General features: G+C 48.1%; 1 protein-coding gene across 1 annotated transcript in view; it reads right to left on the minus strand.

The window, feature by feature from the left end:
• Positions 1-2154: 2154 nt before the first annotated feature.
• The window catches only part of LOC138568793 (diacylglycerol O-acyltransferase 2-like), a 414612-nt gene continuing 395202 nt past the window's right edge, over positions 2155-21564 (minus strand). The window contains exon 8 of the mRNA XM_069646568.1: positions 2155-2816. Coding sequence (XP_069502669.1) covers positions 2662-2816 — 155 coding nt within the window. The 3' untranslated portion in view covers positions 2155-2661. The remainder of the gene's footprint in view (positions 2817-21564) is intronic.

The following is a 21564-nucleotide window of genomic DNA, read 5'->3' on the forward strand; positions in this document are numbered from 1 at the left end:
CATATTAAGTTGAAATATGCTCATTTGATTAAATTGGTTATGCATAATCACCCAAATTCCACAGGACGAATGGCATTTGCCTTTCATAAAATCAACACACCACACACAAAACCAAGAAAGGATATTTTCTTCTAACAGTGTTTTTGAAAACGTTAAAAGGTGTGCCGGTTTCAAACTCCAAAAACCAATACAAATATTTTCCCTGGAACTTGCAGTACCGAAATGGGACATTTCACTTTTAGTTGTTCGATATTTTTCATCAGGTTATATAGCGCAGTGGTGAAGTGTCCGTCCTGCACACCTGAAGCAATTGCGGTTCGATCTCTGAGGTTGGTTTTATTTAATAAATTCAGAGAGGACATTCTATGTTTCTCATTTTAGCTGGGCGGACTGATTAAACCCTCTGAAAAAAGTGGGTGGACTCGGTCCACCCGCGTGGACCCTCGACTTGAGCCCTGCGATGCACAAAAGAGGGCTGCTTGTGGCTGGCGCACAGGGCATCGCGCGTCAGCTCGCGGACATCAGAGGGAACTCGGAGGACCAACAACGAATAGTGAAGGGAACCTGTGAATGCTGTGGACATGGACAGGGGAAAGGAGGTGTGAGGGCTGTGCTGCAGGAAGGGGGCTACAAGGTTACTGTGAAGGTAGCCACGGTTGCCACTATCTCCTTCCACAACAACTGTGCAGCATGGTGAGAGATAAAGGATTCCTGGCCATGGTATCAACCTGGGAAGGGAAAATAAACATCCATGTCAGTGCAGCCACCTCTGCCACTGTTCATCCTGGAGTCCAATTAAAGGATCCTGCGAGGGGAGCCCCCTCTGTCACTGTTCAGCATGGTGAGGCGTCCCGAGGGGGCACCCACCACTCAGGCCCACTGCTAAAGGCAGGCACATAGGCAACATCCCAGGGCACAGGTGGGGGAGGAGGGATGATGGGCACAGCAGGGCCAGTCTGTTAAATCTCACACGCAGGAGAGAAGAAATTCATTCCCTAGCAGGCGGCAGCACTAGGTGAACAGAGGCAGGGGACAACAGCCTGCCCTGCCCAGATGCCTCTGCCCACCCTCATGATGCAGCCAATGGTTCAATATGTACCTCACAGTTATTTTAAGAAAGCTCCCACCACCTAAATAAGCATCTCTTTGTGAAACTTTGCATCCTTGAACTGCCCCTACAACCTTGCAAGTGTGACAATATCTTCATTGGCATGCCAGAATGGAGTGTTGGGGCTTATGGTGGCCTAAAGGGTGTTTGTTTGGCTGGGTGGCTTACTGCAAAGGTCCAGATAAGTTCCTGTAGGAGTAGGAGGTTGGGGGTGGTGGTATGTGGGTAGAACATCAGTAAATGGCAAAAGGAAGTCCCAATATATGAGGAAGGGAGGAATTGGCATTCATAAATGTTCTTGTAGCACCTGAATAAGATACTTTTCTTGTTTGTGGGATATTTCAGAGTATTCAAATGAGTGACTCCATGTAATCTGAACAATAACATGGTTTCTTTTGAAAATCATTGGTTTGTGGCATGTTAATCAGTTGAAACAAAAAAAAGACTGCAACTCCCAGAATCCATATATCTATTACATGAAAGCCCAAGAATGGTGAACATGTGTTCAGATGGCATGGGTCAGATGGCATGGGTCTCCATCTGCCCCCCCTCATGGCTGCATCATGAGGGGGGGGCAGATGCATCTGGGCAGGGCAGGCTGTTGTCCCCTGCCTCTGTTCACCTAGTGCTGCCGCCTGCTAGGGAATGAATTTCTTCTCTCCTGCGTGGGAGATTTAACAGACTGGCCCTGCTGTGCCCATCACCCCCTCCTCGCCCACCTGTGCCCTGGGATGTTGCCTATGTGCCTGCCTTTAGCAATGGGCCTGAGTGGTGGGTGCCCCCTCGGGACGCCTCACCATGCTGAACAGTGACAGAGGGGGCTCATTAAGATTCCCAACAGGATAGCCAACTCTTCCTCATCACAGGTGTAGAGTGCATGTCCATCTGAGAGCAGCTACCTCGGGCATTTTGCACCCCGGAGACGATTCCTGAGCTTGGAAGTCTCTATCCATATGAATGTTGGTGACTGAATGACCCTCATTACTCTACCTCCATAGAGTCCTCATTCACTGATGATAGCCCCAGATGTAATTCATTGGACTTCATTCTCCATATGTTCACATTTATTGTGATATCCCCTTGAAAGAATTGCATGAATGCTGAGCAAGCTGTGACTGAGCAGGCACAGTCACATTTAAGCTGAATGCTAAAAAGCTGTGATGCAGCAGGCATGGCCACCCTTTTGAGGAATGTGAGACATTTCAGGCATTGGGATCTTCTCAACTATTTGGAGTATTGCTGATGAATCATGGAAGTTGATGAACTAATAATTACCAAAACACTGTAGTTGAGCAGAGCACCGATCCTTCCATGCCTTTATGTTTTTAGCATCTAGTACAAGAACTCCTTAAAATGGATGCCACGCAAAATGTCAGTGGTCCCAGTTTTAAAGTAGAAGGTATACAAAGAGTAGGGTGCTCAGTGAGGCCAATGGAAGCTGCACACCCATGTGCCGCATGCTGGGGGCTCTGCGGAGTGCAGAAGGACTCTCTCACATTGCGTGTTGTGTGAGGGTCATACTTCCCCTAATCCCCTGTGTACTGTGCCCAGGATCAGAGAATGTGCAGTTGTTGGTTGGGCGCTAGGCCACACTGGACCTTGTGCTCGTCGAAGAGTTCCTTGAGTCCATCCATGTAGAGACCGTGGTAGAGGTCCACCTCCTGGCTGGTGGGCTTCCCAATGTGTGGCACCCGGATCGGCTTTCCCACTGCCAACAAGAGAAAAAGGCAATTAGAGTGGGTTAGGAGTTTCCTGTATTGAAAAGTCCATGCCAGCTGTGTTGAACTCTCCGACACCACCCCTTGGGTAACAAGTGCTGAGTGCATTGGCGATGACATGTGGGTGCACTCACTGACTGTACTGTAGGAACACACAATTTCCATCCCCAATGAAGCCCCTCGCTCCCACTCCAGGGACCTGCACTCATTGCCACCTACTCTGGTTCTATCCCGCCCTACGTCACACATCAAGGGTGTGTGCTCATCATCCTCTTAAGAGTCTGCAGCCATGAGGAACCTCTTTCTGACCCCACAGGCCTGCACTCGCTGGCACACTCCCAACCACATGGGTTTGGAACATTTGACCCCCTCTCGCCCTTCACTCAGACCCGATGCTTCTGTGTTACTGGCTGCACTCGCTGTTACTCTCCCACTTACCACACAGTACTGACACCCCACCCACGCCATATTGTACCGTTGTACACTAAATGACTGTCACACCCACTTACTGGCACACACTTGAACTCGCTGACCCCACCTCCAATCCACCAGGGCTGAAGTCTCCATACACCTGTTGTCCTGGCACATGCCAACACACACCGCCGGCGCCACCTCTCCAGTCTTAACTGCCCCCATATTTCACCTGATCGGTCTGCATTTACTGGCTCCCATCCAATGGCTTTGCACTCTGCAACGCCTTCAATTCCAGTGGGTTACAATTCATACAGACACTGACCAATGTCCTCCCTCTCATTGGAGTGAATAAGTGATTTCCTTCCAGCCCTCCCCTAATCATTGATTGCTCCACCTACCAGATTAGCATGTACACACTGGGCTCCCCTACCTATAACCTCATAGGCTAGCACTCATGGACAGCACATGTTATCTCACAGGCCCCTCACCTTCCCGTTCCATGGGTTTGCACTCACTGATCCCTCCCCCAAGGTCCTGCACTCGAGGTAGGAGATGTGCCGGAACAAGACTGCGCTAAATTTGGTAGCTTTAGGTTTCAGAGGTGACGCTCAGGAAGGAGGGGGGTGGGAAAGGTTAGACATCCAAGGGTGTGGCTGTATTAGAATCCCATTCAGCTTAAGCCCAGCTTTCCCTTTGTCACTCGCAGACTAGTGCTGTGTCCCACAGTTACTGTCTTGCCTTTCCCATCCCCCTTACTTCCCTAACGTCACCTCTGAAACCTAAAGTTGTCATAGCCCTCAGCAGAGAGGGGGAGGGAAGGAATGAGTGCCTCCTGATTTCCATTTTTCCCTCCGGATAACAGCGTTTCGAGCAAACATTCTTTCCCATTCTTGTTGTTCATGGCCTGCAAAAATGTCATTGAGACTCGTTAGGACCCTGGAGGCAGCCTTGCCCTTATTAAGGGCACGGCTGCCGCTGGTAATAATTTTTTTGCTTGGCCCAGAAAAGGGCAATAACCGGGTCATACCTCTTCTGGGCTCCGGAAAAAAACATTCCCCATTCCCATTCGAGCCCCATAGGGCTCAATTGGAATGGGGAGGATGCTAACAACGGGCCCGTTAATGACGGGTCCCTTGTTAGCATCCTGGACTGCTACCGGGACCCGCTAAGGACGCCTGGTCTGACCAGGTGTTCCTTAGCGGGTCCGCAGCAGTCCTCGTAATAGGGCAGCCCGTAATGAACGGTGCCGGTCCCGTACCGGCACTGTTGATTATGAGACCGCCAGGGTCCTAATGAGGCCCATTGTATTTTTCCCTTGTTCCCTCCCTTGCCGTGAAGCGCTTTGAAACAGATTGTGTATAGGTGCCATATAATAAAACTATCAGATCATATCGTGTCAAACCTAACATTAAAGCTCTAGGAGTTTAAGGAGCATAATTAGAAAGCTAACTTTTTTTAATAAGCCTAAATGAAATTAACACAAAGCTATACAACGCACCTTAAAGCCACGTAAAAGAAGTTACTTTTCAATTGGGTCTCATCACTGTTACCTGGTAACAGCTAGTAAACAATGTGTGAATTTCCCTCCTGTGCGTGCCCAGGAGCACGAGCTGCGTGCATGCAAATGGCTTCTTTGCAAGAGGTAGGGTGCAGCAGCTGCCAACCAATAGACCTTTTCTCTTGGGGAAAGATTTACCACCCATGTATAAGTTGCTGCTCATTGTTAATATAGAATGACCAGTCCCCCCATCCTTCAAAATATTATGCAAACCAAATGCATTTTTCACGTTGGCGCTGTAGTTGCAACTGATTTTCATAATATATCAAGCCGCTGCCCGCACTGTCAGTCTCCTTCGCCGTCATTCGACCGATGAAGCGAGTGTCAGTCACTGCTTTCGCTGCCACTTTCATCCCCCTCTTACTCCTACTATTGACTCTCCCACTGGCATAGCCCTCACTAACCTTCACTTCTCCATCACCAACACCCTTGACACCCTTTCCCCTTTCACGAGGACCCGCATTAAACCTGCCTCCAAGTGCAACAGCTGGTATGACTCAGACCAAGTGCAGAGCTGCTGAACGGATGGGGCAGACCTCAGGCACATCCGCGGACAAAGTGCTCCAAAGGCAATACTGTTTCTCCATTTGCTCCAAGAAGAGGGCCCACATTCAATCCTGCATCACTGGAGCCACCAACAACATGGGTGAATTGCTAAAAATCTGCAAGGAACTCGCCAATCCTATTGACATTTCCACCTCTCCTCTTCCATCCCAGGCCATCTGTAGTGCATTGGCCTCCCATTTCATAACAAAACCATCCTGTCTGCACTCTCCTCTCCCACCACCCCCAATGCCCCAAGGCCTCCCTTGGCCCCTCTCTCTCCATCTGCCACAGTCTCCTCCTTCTCGTCTATAGCACCAGATGAGATATCTAAAGTTGTCTGCTCTATGAATGTCTCCTCGAAACAGGTGCTCCCCTGCTCCTCCAGAACTATCAATGACAACATCTCCTCTCTCTATCCTGCCTTAGCTGATTTCTGTAACCACTCCTTGCCACTAGCTCTTTCCTCTATGCCTCAAGCACTACCCTGTGCACCCTCTCCTAAAAAAATTGTCGGCTGACCCCTGATAACCTGCCAACTATAGCCTTATCTCCAACCCCCGCTCCCTTCCTGGGCAAACTCTTGGAGAAATTGGTCATCTCCCAATTGCTCCACCACACCGAACTTGCACAAATGGAGTGTCATACCCACCTATGACAAGCCCACCCACACATCAAGATGGCCATCCATCAACACAAACACACCACATCTACTGAGCACTGCTGCAAGAAACACCAGACTTGGCTTACGTACCTCCACTACCCTCCAGTAACCCTCCCACACACCTTCCAGCATCCACCATTTTCAGAAACTAACACCTCAACTCAAGATCCCAAACCACCCGCCATTGCTAAGCATTCTGATGTTATCCCATGTCACTCATCATCTCACCACAAACAGCCACCGCCCTCCATCCTTCCCACCTCCAATCGTGGCTGTCCAACCCAGCCAACATTTACCAACTGTTCCAAAGCTGTCCCTGATGGCAACCTTGCAGCACCCTCTCCACTAGACAACAGCCAATCCAACCTTAACCTAACCCTTGTTGACCCCCCACTTATTTATGGGGCACTCATCAACGCTAGGATACTCCCTGCCCACGCTCTACATATCAATGACCTGATCCCCCAACAATAACTAGACATACTGGCAATCACAGAAACTTGGCTCAACCAGGCTTCCGTCCCCGCACTATCGCTAGCCCTTCCCAAGGGCTTTACCATCCTCAGGTGCGACAGACCCAACTCTCAAGGTGGACTCGTGGTCCTTTTCTACAAAGAAGACCTGCCAATCAGACCCACCCATCTCTCCACCGATGACCACTGTGAGTACCTTACTGTGAAACTCACTACGGCCCCCACAGACGCCATTACCTTACACATACTTTTCACTCTTTTTGAGGAAAATCTTACCCTCACGCTAGGAAACATCAAACACACCTCAAGAGCCATACTACTGGGTGACCTCAATCTTGGCCTCTATGACCCAACAGACTCAGCAGCTGCCAGCACAGCCAAAACTCTCACTGTCCTTGGCTTTAAACACTGCGTCTCTTCCCCTATACACAAAAAAGCTTGGATTCTCGATTGGATAGCTGACCTGAAAAGCTTTGTGAATAACCCTTCAAACACCCCCGGCCCCTGGTCGGACCACCACATCATTACATTCTCATCCCCACTCACAAACAACCCAAAGCACCTCTACCCATTCTACCACCTACCCTAGCCTGCAGTAGCCACAGAATCACCAAAGAATCCATCTCCTCCTCCCTCCAACCCCTCAGATTGAAAACAATTGATGTAACAGACCCCCAAAGCCTAGCAGACCTTTAGGCCAACACACTTACCAATGCAGTCAACATAGTGGCCCCTCCTACCTAGAAAGGCTAAGCCAACGTGCCACCTCAACCCTTGGTTCAGCTAAGATTATGAAGATCTGTGCACTAAGAAGCGTCAGGCAGAAGCCCTCTGGAAGAAGGACCCCACCAATCTTCCTAAAACTGCATATAATTAATTATAAAGATAATACAAACTAGCTATCAAAGCAGCGAAAGCACAAAACTACAACACAAGAATTAAAATTGCGAACTCTAATTCCAAGGAACTTTTCAAAATCCTCAGGGAACTCGAGACACCCACCACAGCCCCAATTTCCATTGAAAAAGACGAAACCTGGTGCACAAACATCTAGAATGCCATGCGTAAGAAAATATGTCAGCTAGAGGAAAAAATCAAGCTCAAACAAGCCAAATCTACCCCCACCACCACACCAACTCTCACCAGAGAACATCAGACACCAGCCTTCCACTTCAGGCAAATATCAGACCTAGAAAACACCAATATTATTAACAATCTCAAACCTTCAAACTGCAAGGGAGTTTCTTGTCCAGCATCGGTAAATCAAAGACTGCGCAGATTCACTCATCCCCTTCATCACCAAATTCATGAATGCCTCCTTCTCCACTAACCTTGTCGCAGCCAGTCTCAAGGAATCGTGGGTCCGCCCCCTCCTAAAAAAAACCTTACTCAACCGTGCAGACCCTAATAACTACCCCTATCACCACAGTTCCATTCTTGCTCAAAAGTTTGGATAGGACAGCTTACAATCAGATCTAATCCCATCTTGAATCTAACCAAATCCTAGGCATGCACCAATCAGGCTTCTGGCCAGGCCATGGCACAGAATCGGCCTTGCTGGCTGGACTTAAACATTCTAACGAGACACCATCAGTGACAATGGCAAACCTGCCACCTGCCACCAGACCTATCGGCTGCATTTGATATTTTTGACCACCTCACCACATCAGTGAATTTCTCCACCAATACCACCTCTTGGATAGACTCCTTCCTAGAAGGTAGAACCATGAGAGTCTTCTCCGATACTGCCAGTGCCACCACTATCCCCATTCCCTGTGGTGTCTCCAAAGGCTCGTGCTTATCTCCCTCCATCTAGAATACAATCACCAAACCTCTCTTCGACATCCTGGATGGCATCAGCATATCGTACACTAACTATGGCGATGACATCCAAATCCTTCTCCCCCTATCAGGCTCCTATGAAAAAGACTCCCTCAATCACATCTACTCGACTATTCAAATTTGGATGGCCACCAACTTCCTATGTCTTAATCACGAAAAGACACAGATGTTTTTGGCAGGCCCACCCTCTCTGATTCAGAAACTCATCCCACAATACTCATCCTTCAGGATAGATGGGTTCCAGATCCCTGTTTCTGCTAAGGTAAAACTCCTCAGCATCTACTTGGACTTTGCATTATCCCTCACAAGTCAGCGTTGTTACCTCTTCAGCATCATACAAAGCAAAACTCATCACTGCAGCGAGACACTTCCTGACACCAGAGAGCTGCCTGACCATAGCAAGAGCCAACAGGGGCACGAAAATGGATTACTGCAATGTGTGGTTCACTGGGACCTCCAAAAAACCCATTTACAAGCTCCAGTTAATTCAAAATAATGCCCTCAGATCCACATTAAACAACCCGAGGAGAGACCACATCTCAGCCTCAAGAAAAAAGGCGCACTGGCTCCCAGTCAGGGAAAGGATAATTTTCAAAACGTTATCTATTACTCATAAATGCCTGAGCAACACTGCCTCGCTTTATCTGGCTCACAAAATGGAGATAACTAAACCCAACAGACCAATTAGGCCCATCTACGCACACAGACTCACCATACCCAAATTCAAAAGAGCTAAAGGAGGTGGGGCAAGCTTCCCCTCGGCAGAAGTTAACCACTGGAATGCCCTTCACACAGCCTTAAGAGCTTAAAGGTCATACTGGAAAGTTTGCAGGAAAAACTGACTCTTGTTCTGTATTCAAATCTCTTCTGTAGTTATTAGATGTCCTCATCATTCTATGTATTGCCTTAATCAAGCTTTGATTCATGTACTGGTTGCAACAGCGCCCTGGTGCCCCAGGGTTTGGGTGCTTTACAAATAATCTGGCTTTAGAGCATCCAGAGGCTTGGACACTGCTCTCCTGCACACCCGTGAAGATCAGCTCTCTAACCTTGATTCCAACTCTCCTGCCGTCCTCATTCTCCTTGAACATTCCTCTGCCTTTGACACAGTCAATCATTTCATCCTCATAAAATGGCTCTGTGATACCCATGGCATCATGGACCGGGCTCTGAACTGGCTTACCTCCTTCTTTTCCAAACGTCCTTTCCTGGTGCAACTGAGCCCTTTCCTCTCCCCCACCTCACTCTATACCTGCGGCGTCCCTCAGGGCTCTGGCTCTTCAACATCTAACTTGCCCCTCTTGTCCACTTGATCTCTTCCGTCTCTCCTCATTTCCACTGTTAGGCCAACAGTCACTGTTTTTCACCTCCAACCATCAGTAGCCATGTAATACCACTAGGGCAGTGCCTGGCAAGTGCCTTTCCCATGCCTACACAAAAGCCAAAACTGTTGGCATTGGCAATGTATGTTTGTTGTTACTTCTATCGGCAGTGTGCATCTTCCTAAACACTTATGTAATGCTGTTTATATATGTTGAAATGATTGGACGGGACTTCCATAGCTCATTGATGGGTGATTTTTTTTATTATATATAGTTTAACTATATTGCGTTTCATCCATCTGTTTTATTTCCCAGGACCAATTTATTTATTTATTTATTTACTTATTGTTCACTTTTTAGGTGCTTATACAGGAAGTAAATACAGGGCAATAGGGAGGGAACAAAGGGTGAGAAACAATTAAAATACATACAAAAATTAAATACAGTGGGGGAGGGGAAGTACAAACCTACTATGCTTTTTGAGTATTCAATTTCCCTATGTTTTGTGGGATGTTTTTACCCATGCATCCAAGCCCTACCATAAAACTGTGCGTTACTGGCATTGAAAACATCATGATGGCCAGAACTCCCCAGAGAGTGCACAGGGAAAACATGAAGAATAGGCTGCCACCCATTTTTGCCTATGTTGTGAGCACAGGAGGGCACTGCCTAAAACCACCATTGGGCTACACACACAGTAGACTGAAACCATTGGGAATGGCAATGCTGATTGCCAAAAGCAACCCAGAACTGTGGGGAATTCATTTTCTTAATGTCAAAAATGGATGCAATACCGCTACTCACCACTATCAGAAAGCCGGTGTTTTAAAACCACCAGACTTTTGTGTAAAACTGAACAGATGAACCCAAACCAGGCCAAGGAAAGACTTGCTAAGAGGTGGATACAATGTAAAACTATATTCTGAAATGACTTGAAGGAAGTAATTATTTAATGTATATGTAAAAATTGTAAGTTTGATTTAAACTGGGAACTAAAGTGACATTTAGCTGACTTCTGCCTGACAACTACCCCCGACAGGAGAAACCTGCTCAGCCACTCTTCCCAGGCCTAGCTGCATCCTGCTCCCCTGCCAAAAGGAGATGACACCTCTCTGATTGAATTAAAGGAGGGGTACCTGCAGACTGCAGGAGGTTGAACAAAGCCCTGTCCTGGGCTCAGGCAAATGTTATATTGGGGGGGTCGTAAAATGGCTTCCTCTTGGGGGAAAATGGGAGGGGCAGTGCCTCTGCTAGCAAGCTGAGCTTGGGGGAAGTGGATAAACCAGTTATTCCACCATGTGATGTGGGAAGCCACACCCCTTTTTGACCAGGGCATAATTTTAAAAAGATAGATAACTCATAGTGCGGACTGGTCAAAATTATATAAATAATATCATTATTCTTGGATTTTTCCGTGCACATTTTAAGAGGTGTTAGGACCCTGTGGTGTATTCTGGGGGGTTGCTAGCGGAAAATAGGGTCTAACTCCGAATGTCTGCATGTTAAAAATCTGACACTTCATCAATTAATGTCCATACTCCTTGCGCACATTTGTGTAATTTTTGGTAAATGTCTGATATTGGTAAACCGACCAAAAAGCGCAAAATGTTGTCATTTCTGAATCCCAGCTCGCAGGAACATGGGGCTTGAACAGAGACCTGTCTTAATTCATCTGTAATATGTACATGTAATGCCAACCACTTGTGTATCTGGGAAATATGTATTTGAGTCAGAAATAGATTTGTGTGCAATTTGACAAGGGGAGGATCCTCTGACCCATAAACAGACCTCATCATGATGACAATCCATTTCCTTCCCCCAATCATGGGAGAGGGGAGGATTGGGCCAATGACAAGTAGAGAGGGGCAGGCTCAGTTATGCCACGCACACACCCCCTTTCTAAACACATAAAAGCAGACAGTGCAGGACAGGTAGGGACATTCACTTTCAACTTTCTTGCGGGACGCTTTGCCGGGAGACTCCAGACTTCAAATCCATCAACCTCCAGAGACCAGAGATCCAGAGAGACGAGAGATCCAGAGAGACCAGAACTGTGCAGTGCTAAGAGCAGAACCAGAGACCAGTCCGCTGTTCAGAACCACCCGCCGGAAGTCCCGTCCAACCTGACCAGAACTTGACGGCTTATTTCAAAAATATAGTGTGAGTACTCAGTGTGCAAAACCAATTTCTTAGTTTAAAATAATCTAATCCGAACCTAGAACCAACTTGCTACTCCTTATAGGGCCTCCGTAATTACGATCAACGCGCACAATTAAATTTGCCGCGATTTGACATTTTGCACAATTTCAGCCACTTGTAAAAGTCAGCAGCTTCTTGCTTTCCTTTGCTAAAATTCGTTTTAACCTGCTAGTTACTCATAGAGCATTGCTAAAGTGAGCCTGCACTAATATCAACTAGATATCACCCACCCTGAACCTCTAGAGGGAATTAAAAGCATTTTTAGCACATTTCTCACTTCATTGTCATCAAATTCAAAGCATTTTGGGCCTGTGTTTCAAACTTCTACCTGCTTTCCTCTAAGCTTGCTGGCGGGAACTGAACTGAATTATATTTGTTTGCATTCCTGAGGACTGTATGCTCTCCTTTTTCATCTCCTTACTTTGCATAAAGGGGGGGGGTGAATTGTCAAAGAAAATTGATTACATTGTCTTTTGATGAAGTCATTTCAAATTTATTTTCTGTACTGCATTTTCATTCATCATTGCATTGTCCTTGAAGCCATAAAAGCATTCTCAGCTATTTTATCCTCTCTATATCACTTCTAAGCCATCAAAAAGAGTGTACCACTGTAACATTATCCATTGTTGATCACTATCATCCTCACAAGTGTGCTATCAAATATTAATCTACTTTAAAAGTGTGATGGATATATATTGTTTAATTTTCAAATAAACCTTTTAAATTTGAACAACGAACCTACTTCTTGGCTCAGCGGGGTCGGGGGGATTCTGAGAGAGGGGTGTGATATAAGGGTTGTCATCCAGAGTACATGAACTGGACATAAAAATATATCAATAAGGGTTTCCATCAGCATCCCAGACTAGGCATTGACTTAGCTGTAGTGTTGAATTGAATCCGCTTACAAAGTGGGGGCTCGTAGCCGGGAGCTTCTGGGTTAGATTTACCACTTGTGCAGCTTAATACAGTGTGCTAACTGACGGGATACATACATCCGGTCGGATCACCACGCTGTGGTACGCTGTAAAGCACTCCTCAAATGAACGCTCTAAGGAGAAGGTCTGTTTTGCAAAATAAAATACAAACTTCGGTAAGTCAGGAAGGAACTCAAATATCCAGAATGACGACACTGGTAGACATCAAAATAGCCAGAGAGCACTTCTTACATAAGCTATTTGTGAGAGGTGAGTGGACTCATCAGGACCAAACGGTCTGGTTGCAGGCAATCGCACAATAGGTCACTGAAACAGGGTCAGATATATGGAGAGATCAGGGTCCATTACATGTGGCCCTGAGTGAATTATATATGGCCCCTAAAGCAAAAGATGAACACAATAAGATTATTCGGATAGCGGCATGTTTGTATCTATATATGGGAGCCATGCAGGACAAATGTGCTGAAGGCCAAGATCTGGCAAATAGGCAACAGATCGCGTTAGAGAAGGCCCAATCTGACCTGGTCTCTTCTGAGCAGAGGATGCACAGAAGCCAGGAGTCAGAAAATGAGAGCAGACAGTATCTCATTAAAATCAAAGAGGACATGTGCATCCTGCAACAGGAAAAGTCTGACCAGGATACCAGATTTCTGGCCTTGCAGAAGGAGTACCAAGAAGGTTTGGACTCCCTACTGCAGAGCCAGAAAAAGCCAGAGCAACAATTAGATTTCATTAGGGCATGTGCTGAGCAGGTAGTCACCCTGCAAAGCCACCTAGATACGGAAAAGGCAGAGAGCAATAAACTGATCCTGAAAGACCTGGATTCCCAGGCAGAGTTTGATCAGGAGCGCCAGAAAGCTGGTGCCCTTCAAAGGCAAAGGGACGACCTGGCGGCACAGATGCAGACTCTTAGTCAGGAAAGGGACACTTTAGGCCAGGAAGTCTGCCATTTAAAAAGAAAAACTGAAGAAAATCACTTGGCCCTCCAGGGGCTGGGTGACCTCCAAAAAGAGCATCAGAATCTGTTAGAGCACACCAGGAGGGTGGAAGAGGCTTTGGCAAGAAAGGAGCAGGCCAGTAGGGATGGGACGCAGGAGGTAACCCTCCTGCAGCAAAGACTGTCCCAGTACTCCAGGACCAATCAGGAGGCACAGAGAGAGAATGAGGCTCTCTGACAGCACAATGATAGGCTCCAGCAACAGGTAGCCATGCAGGAGAGATTGATAGAGTCGAGTAAGGCCTTGGTTGAGGAGCTGAAAGCCCAGGTTCTTGCATTGCAAAAGGGAGCAGGGGCTGATAGAGATGAAGTTTGCTGGGAAAGGGAAACACCTGAGCATAACCTCAGGAGCCCTAGTACCAGAGGCCTTCATCTCTCCCAGTCCCTGGACTCTTCCACCCCCATGTCCCCTGGCGCACATGTGCACAGGGCCACAGGAATGGCAGATTACTATCCAGCCAACAGTATGGGGCTCATAGGCCAGTACCACCCAGGAATGGAGGGGTGGGCATCCGGGTATGGGCACCGAAGCACAGTGCAATTTAGTGGGGAACCCCAGGAGAGTAGGCCCATTAAGGGCATCCTGAAAACCTCTGCCCAGTTAGGTCAGTGGGGGGGTACCCATCAAATCCTAGCAGCAAGGAGGGATCTGAAGACTCCTCTGAGCGTTACAGGACACAGGAGACCAGGTCCCCACATTCTGCCAGCCATTCCCAGGCTCGCAGAATCCGGGAAAACCTGGAAGATCAGACGGGCACCTCTGGGAGCAGTGCTTCGGAGTCAGAGGATGAATGGACCAGGGTTACCTGAACCAAAAAGGCCAATACGGCAAAAAGGGCCTTGCTTAAGGACCCATTGAAACAAATAAAGGCAATAAGGAGTGTTATCACGCCTTATCATAAGAACGCCAAGTATTCTGTTTGGGAACACATGGAGCTCTATGAGCAAATGATGGAGACTTTCCATTAGCTGCATCCAGTACGTCAAGTGGACATTCTCCCCAGGATACTCCAGTTTCTTTGCAGGGCTGGAGGACCAAAACCATTCAAGATGGTCCGCATATAGGGCGGCCATCATGAAACATTTTTCTGTTCATAGAAATCCTCAAGAGGCTCGCAAGGCAGCCTACAATTTGCAATGTGAGGAGGATCAGGCCCCACAAGAATTCGTGCAAGAATTGAAGCGTGCCTTTGCGCAGACCACCAGAAGGGTGCGCACGGACAGCAGAGAATTTGTCAATACTTTTTTCCATGCCTTGCCCAAATACATCATGACCCAGCTAGTAAGAGATTTTCACGAGAAGAGGTCACTAGACTGGGTCATTGAACAGGCTACCCGGATCTATGAGGTGCAGAAGCCCGTAGAAAATAAAAGTAATGCGCAGAAAAACCCCAAAACCAACAGCACCCCTGCTGCTGCCAAGGTGGCAGAGGTAAAGGTTTCCCCCGTTTTAGATTTGGAGATGGGGGGGCCTAAAAACCTGCCTGCACCAAATAATTCACAGCCCAGAAGGCCCTCGGGCCAGTCACAGACAGGGAGTCGAGGAGGTAGTCCCACAAATGGGGTCCCCTGCTCCCCTGATTATGTAAGTCCCCGTTACAAGGGAAACCGACCCATCCTGGGTTATGTGTGGACTCCTCCAGCCCAAGGGGGGTGGGTCCAGCCAAGCACCTGACCCAGGGAACTTCCCTCCTAACTTCCCCCAGGAAGGCAGAAATTCACCAAATCCTGGGCAGAACTTTTTTCCCAGGTATCCACCCAATTTCCAGCCCCAAAATCATCCATCCTTCTTTCTCCAATTCGCTGAGCCCAGACAAGCTAATCCGGGAGAGGGGAGGCCAAGGGTGGAGGGGTACCCAAATCTTCCCAATCCGGGGTATTACCAGAGAAGGGATAGCTACCCTTCCCGGGCTCAGCCCAGGGGAGAAAATAGAGCCCCGTATCAGCCTGAGCGGGTTTCACAACTTGAGCGCCAGGTCCAAAATATGGCACGGGATCTGGGTCACATACTGAGGGCTCAACAGAACCCTCCGATGAACATGCACCGCAGAATGCCCCAAACTCTGGGCCTGGTGCTCCAGAACAATGACGGGGCCAGCACCCCGATAACCCACCGGTTCCCAGGGAGGAGGCACAAGGGGAAGGGGGGTGTAAAGCCTTGGAGGAAGCTTCCTTCCCAACTTGTGAACAGCCCCTGGAAAACCAAGAACCGGAAACAAAATCTCCTACCCCTGAAAGTCTGCCACCCAAGGAGCAGAGAGGAGGTAGGAGAAACAAAAGACCCAAACAGACCCACTTTGTGGAGGAGGTGCAGGTCTTCCAATTTGAGGGAGAGGGATGGGGAATGGGTGCCAAGAGATCCAATCAAGACTGGGTAGATGTGGGGATTGAGCTGTCGCCGCCCATCATCCTACCCCAGAACCAACAAAACCAAAAACCCCTGGTTCAAACCCATCCTGGTGAATGCCTCCCAAAATGCAGGGGCGGCCCAGAACCGGAACCAGGGGAACCTAAAACCGAATCAACAGACTGGGTAGATGTGGGGATTGAGCTGTCGCTGCCCATCATTCTATCCCAGAACCAACAATACCAAAATCCCATGGGTCAAACCCATCCTGATGACTGCCTCCAAAAAGGCAGGGGCGGCCCAGAACCGGAACCGGGGGAACCAAAAACCGAATCAACAGACTGGGTAGATCTGGGGATTGAGCTACCGCCGCCCATCATCTCATCCCAGAACGGACAATACCAAAATCCCATGTGTCAAACCCATCCTGATGACTGCCTCCAAAACAGGGGGGGGGGGGCAGCCCAGAAACCCGAAACCATTTCCAGTTGCCAACTTTTTCTTTCAGATTCCCCAGGCTCTTCACAGAATTCTGCCCAAATCTCTTCTCTCGCCATGTCCAAAACCAGAAAATTAGCCCACCAGTTGTCCAAAAATGTGCATTATCTGTGCCCCCTTGAGGAGAAGGAGGGAAGATATTATGCCCCGGTACAAGTACAGGGGCAGGGTACAATTTTGGCACTGGTGGACACTGGATCCCAAGCTACCCTTCTGTCCAAAAGGGCCTTTGATTAACTAAATGCAGGAAGGGGGTAGAATTACCATATCCCTCTCACCTCTCTTCCTGGACAACTGCAGAACTTTGACGGGAAGGAAATTCCTGTCGAGGGGACTGCAGATTTGGACATCAAAATTGGGCGACACAAGGTGAAACACCCGGTCATAGTAGTGACTCCAGAGGGCACTCCTCGTTTACTAGGGAACGACCTCCTGAGAAGGTTGTCACCCCTAATAGATTGCATAAACAAGGTCCTCTGGACCCAGACTAGCCAACCAATAAAATTAAAACAGAGTGTCAACCATGTTAGTTTAAATGGCACCTGCCACATGGTTGAACAAAAATCTGACCAAGTAGAATTTCACTTCCAGAACAACCAAATTCCAGACGTGACAGTAATAGCAGTAGGACAACAGACTGGTGATGGGGGGTCCTCTCTATTTCTGAAAATCAATCTTCCTTCCAGTTTAAGGTGGTATTCCACACTGGAAGGAAACACTCTGAAATTCTTTACCAATCCACATTCAGACACTTCCACTCCTATAGTCCAGAAAGATGTGAAATCAGCTCAGAGCCTGGCTGATATTCAGCAAATTGGAGAGCAGTTGTTCATCCCTATTCAGTTAAATGATGGGAAGGACTCTGTTCTCGCTCGAGTGTGTGTGAACAACGGTAAGAGCTTCATCAGCGAAGCCATGTTCCGCCAACTCCCAAAAGATCCAGCCATTCCCACATTCAAACTGATAGACAAATGGGAAATGGATCTGGAAACACCCAATTCCAAACATCTCCTGCCAAGAAGGTGTATGCTCAAAATCTCCATTGGCAACAAGAGCATAGTCCATAATTGTTGGGTCGTGCGAGATGTCACTGCCGCCTTTTACTTAGGCAGTGACATTCTCAATCGCTTTGCCATTAGTTTGGACCTAAGAAACTTCAAAGCTTGGTCCCGATTAGCGGATAATCCCATGGGCTTTGATGATCCAGAAAAAGCATTTAGGTCAGCTCAATTGCTACCTTATGCAGTTGAAATTCAGATTAAAGAGGAAGTCACCATCCCGGAAAGGACCCGACAATTCTCCCTGGAAGTGAAAGTTAAAAGAGGACAAAAATTGAAAAACCCTGATGCTTATATTCATCTAAATGCTTCTCTCCAACAGCAAGGGTTAGGGGTAAACCCAACACCATTAGTCAACATAGAACATGACACCATTCCAATAGAGGTGGATAACAGCGACTTACAGAGTATTACTCTAGCCGCAGGCACCATCATTGGAATGGCGGTTGATGACCGACATTTCTCCATTGATTTAGGAAATGAACTGTTAGGACCGATCCCCAAGGACTGTTTTGACAGTGACAGTGAGGACAATACAACACCAGACAGGATTTTCACCCGGCATGGGGGGAACTTCCTGGTGTACACTTCTTGTCCTTATGATAAGGAAGATGTGACTTGTGACTTCAGAGGGGATGAGGTGATTTTCCAGGTCCATGAGGGCTGCCTTTCCCACCTGAAGCCTCCAGTCCAAATCAGCACTCTGACCAGGGACTTCTCCACCCAGCTGGAGCAGGCCGCTGAGATAGCCAAACCAGAAGTCTTTCCAGGCTTCAGGCAGATGGTGGAAGAGAGAGTCAACCTAGCTGATGCCTGTGTGACTCTGGAACAGAAGCAAGAGTTGAAACAAGTTTTCTTGGATTTCCAAGATCTCTTTGCGGTAGACTCATATGACTGTGGTCGCACCGACATCCACACGACAACAATTCCCACGGACCCTGGCATGACTCCAGTGTTTGTGAAGCAATATTGCTTGCCTCTCGCTCCATGGAGTCCCTTACTGAAATAATTAAGAACCTTGAGTCCCGGGGAATAATCCGTCCAGTCCACAGCACTTTCAATAATCCGGTGCTGGGAATATTGAAGCCAAACGGCCAGTGGAGACTCTGCGCCGACCTTAGGGAGCTCAAAAAACGGGTCCATACTTCCCGATGGCCTCTGCCCTACATTGACCAAGGGCTGGCCCAGATTCAGGGGTCACAGGTATTCACAGCAATAGACCTGACCAATGGATACTGGACCGTGCCTGTCAGTATGGAGGACCAATACAAACTGGCTTTTACCTTTGGGGGCCAGCAGTACACATGGACCCGGACTCCCTTCGGATACCTCAACTCCGGCAATGAATTCAACATTTTCCTACATAAGGCCATGCCCGACCTGGGTGCGAGGGGTAACCTGGCTTATGTAGATGATGTCCTCATCAAAGGTTCATCTGTGGAGGAACACATAGCAGAGATCTGTTATGTTCTGACACAGTTGAAGGCCGCCGGAGCAAAACTTTCCTTTCAGAAAGCACAGTGGTGTAGAACCCGTGTTAATTTCTTGGGGCATGAGATTACTCCTCAGGGTCTCTGTCCCCAGGAAAAGAAAGTGGAAGCACTCCAGAAACGGAAGGATCCCACAACTCTGCAGGAACTAAGGAGCCTCCTTGGACTGACTAATTACAGTAGAAAGTTCATTGAGGGCTACGCAGAGATCACTAGACCCCTGATTCATCTCTTGAAGGGAGGGTTAAGTGGGAATGGGGTCCAGAACAATCCGAGGCAGTAAGACAACTCAAGAGAAGCCTCTCACAAGCGCCTTGCCTAGCTTACCCTGTCAGAAACAAGGAGTTCTTCCTGGAGACAGGGTTCTCTAATACGTGCTTGACGGCAGTATTATACCAAAAGCATGATAAGGTCAATAAAGTAATCTCCTATGCGAGCAAAACTTTATCCTCTGTGGAGGAAAAATTCAACGATTGTGAGAAGGCACTCCAGGCAACGGTGTGGGCATTGAAGAATTACCGCCCGTTTATCCAAGGGGAACACATCATAGTGGAGACTCCACACCAGCCTCTGCAATATCTCCAAAGTGACAGAATCCGGGCCGGAAATGTGAGTAATTCCCGAATTACTTCCTGGATTCTGTCAATGCAAGGCTTTCCTGTGGAGGTCAGATATGGCCAAAACAAGAAGAGTCCCCTAGCGCAAGGGCTGGCTGACTTGCATGATTGTGCCAGAGAAAACTGTCTCGAGGACGAAAGTCTACAAATCAAGGACAACATGGAGGCATACCTTAATTCCCCACACAAAGTCTTTGAAGAAGACAAGTGTGAGGGAATGCCCACTGTCTATGTGGATGGATGCTCTTACCATGTTGACAACAACGGGGAGAAAGAACTGGTGGCCGGCGTAGGGAATGCATGGGTGAAGGAGTTTCCAGAACCCTCCGCTGGATACAAAATTGGTCCCCGAAGTAGTCAGGTGGAAGAATTGATGGCTGTGCATCAGGCCATCCTCACTGCTGTCCAACATCAACTCCACGAACTGGTCATAATCAAAGATTCGGATTATGTACGTAACGGGTTCGTGGAGCACCTGGTCAATTGGAAAACCAGAGGTTATGTGCTAATAACAAACCCTTGAAACATGGGAAGTTAATCCAAAACATTGATGATCTGGTCAACTCGAATGGGATGACCATCTACTGGAAAAAGATCAAGGGTCATTCCAAAGTAGAGGGACCAGACAAAACTGGAAATGACTTAGCTGATCAGCTGGCCAAAACCGGGGCCATCCAAGGGGATCTAATAGAAATAGAGTCCCTGTTGGGGGAAATCCAGGTCACTGCTATCACTAGGTCCCAGACAAATGCTCACAATGATCTTTCAACTGCACAATGGAGTAAGGAGACCCCTGATGCTGATTTGTGTTACTCTCACCTGGCTCCCACGAGGGCTTCGATCTGAACTGGGCCGTTGTTGTTTCCACCAGCATGACGCGTAGCGCTGAGATTACTGACTGGACTGGCCCACTCAGCCTAGTTTGTCTGGCTTGCAGGAATATCCTTCTGCAAAGGAGAAAGGGGATTAACCACCCGTGGAATTGAGCGTTAACCCACCTTCCCCAGCCCCTGTTGTCTTCCCACAGATCACTCTTGATATCCCCTCTTTAGTCTCACCTGATGGTTTGGAAGGATGAGCTCTCCATCCTGCATCGAACGCAGGGGCGCGTAGATGACCAGTTACTTCACTGGTGTGGAGGAATTGGCGAGTTCCAGAGCGGTATTGACTCTAAGAATCCAGGCAAGGCGCCGTGAGACGGTAGGTAGAAAGAGTTCAAAATGTCTGATCTTCACTCTGTCCGATTCCTTGCAGGTTGCCGGTTTGCCGTCACGAAGACTTCCACGTGGCAACCAGTAAGATTTAGGTAAGTCTATTGTGTCCTTTGTTTTCCCCTTAGGGGCCGGGGTACGGCAAAGATGCAGTGTAAGCTGCGCCGACCCGAGATGAGCTAATTACCCCCCTGTGGTAAATCAGGTAAGTCTTGGGGGAGTAGCTTGCCTTATTGTCCTTTTGTTTCCCCTTAGGGGTCGGGGTATGTCGAAGATGCTGTGTAAGCTGCGCCGACCCGAGATGAGCTAAGCACCCCCTGTGGTAATCAAGTAAGTCTTTGGGGGGTAGCTTGCTTACTTGTCCTTTTGTTTTCCCTTAGCTCACCTTGTTGTTCTTGTCTCCCTAGGTGTCGGCGAGCAGCCGGGAGATGCTGAAGATCGCGATGGAATGCAGAGATGCAGCGAAGGCCGGTGAGTTCAGCGCAGCACCGCGAGATGCGAGGCGACGCACGTGTGACTTCTTGCTTCCAGCTCGAATGCATGATGGATCAAGGATTCAGGTAAGGATTA

The sequence above is a fragment of the Ambystoma mexicanum genome, chromosome 1p (assembly GCF_040938575.1).
Source record: "Ambystoma mexicanum isolate Mex_15411 chromosome 1p, UKY_AmexF1_1, whole genome shotgun sequence".
In the NCBI taxonomy this organism is placed as follows: Eukaryota; Metazoa; Chordata; class Amphibia; order Caudata; family Ambystomatidae; genus Ambystoma; species Ambystoma mexicanum.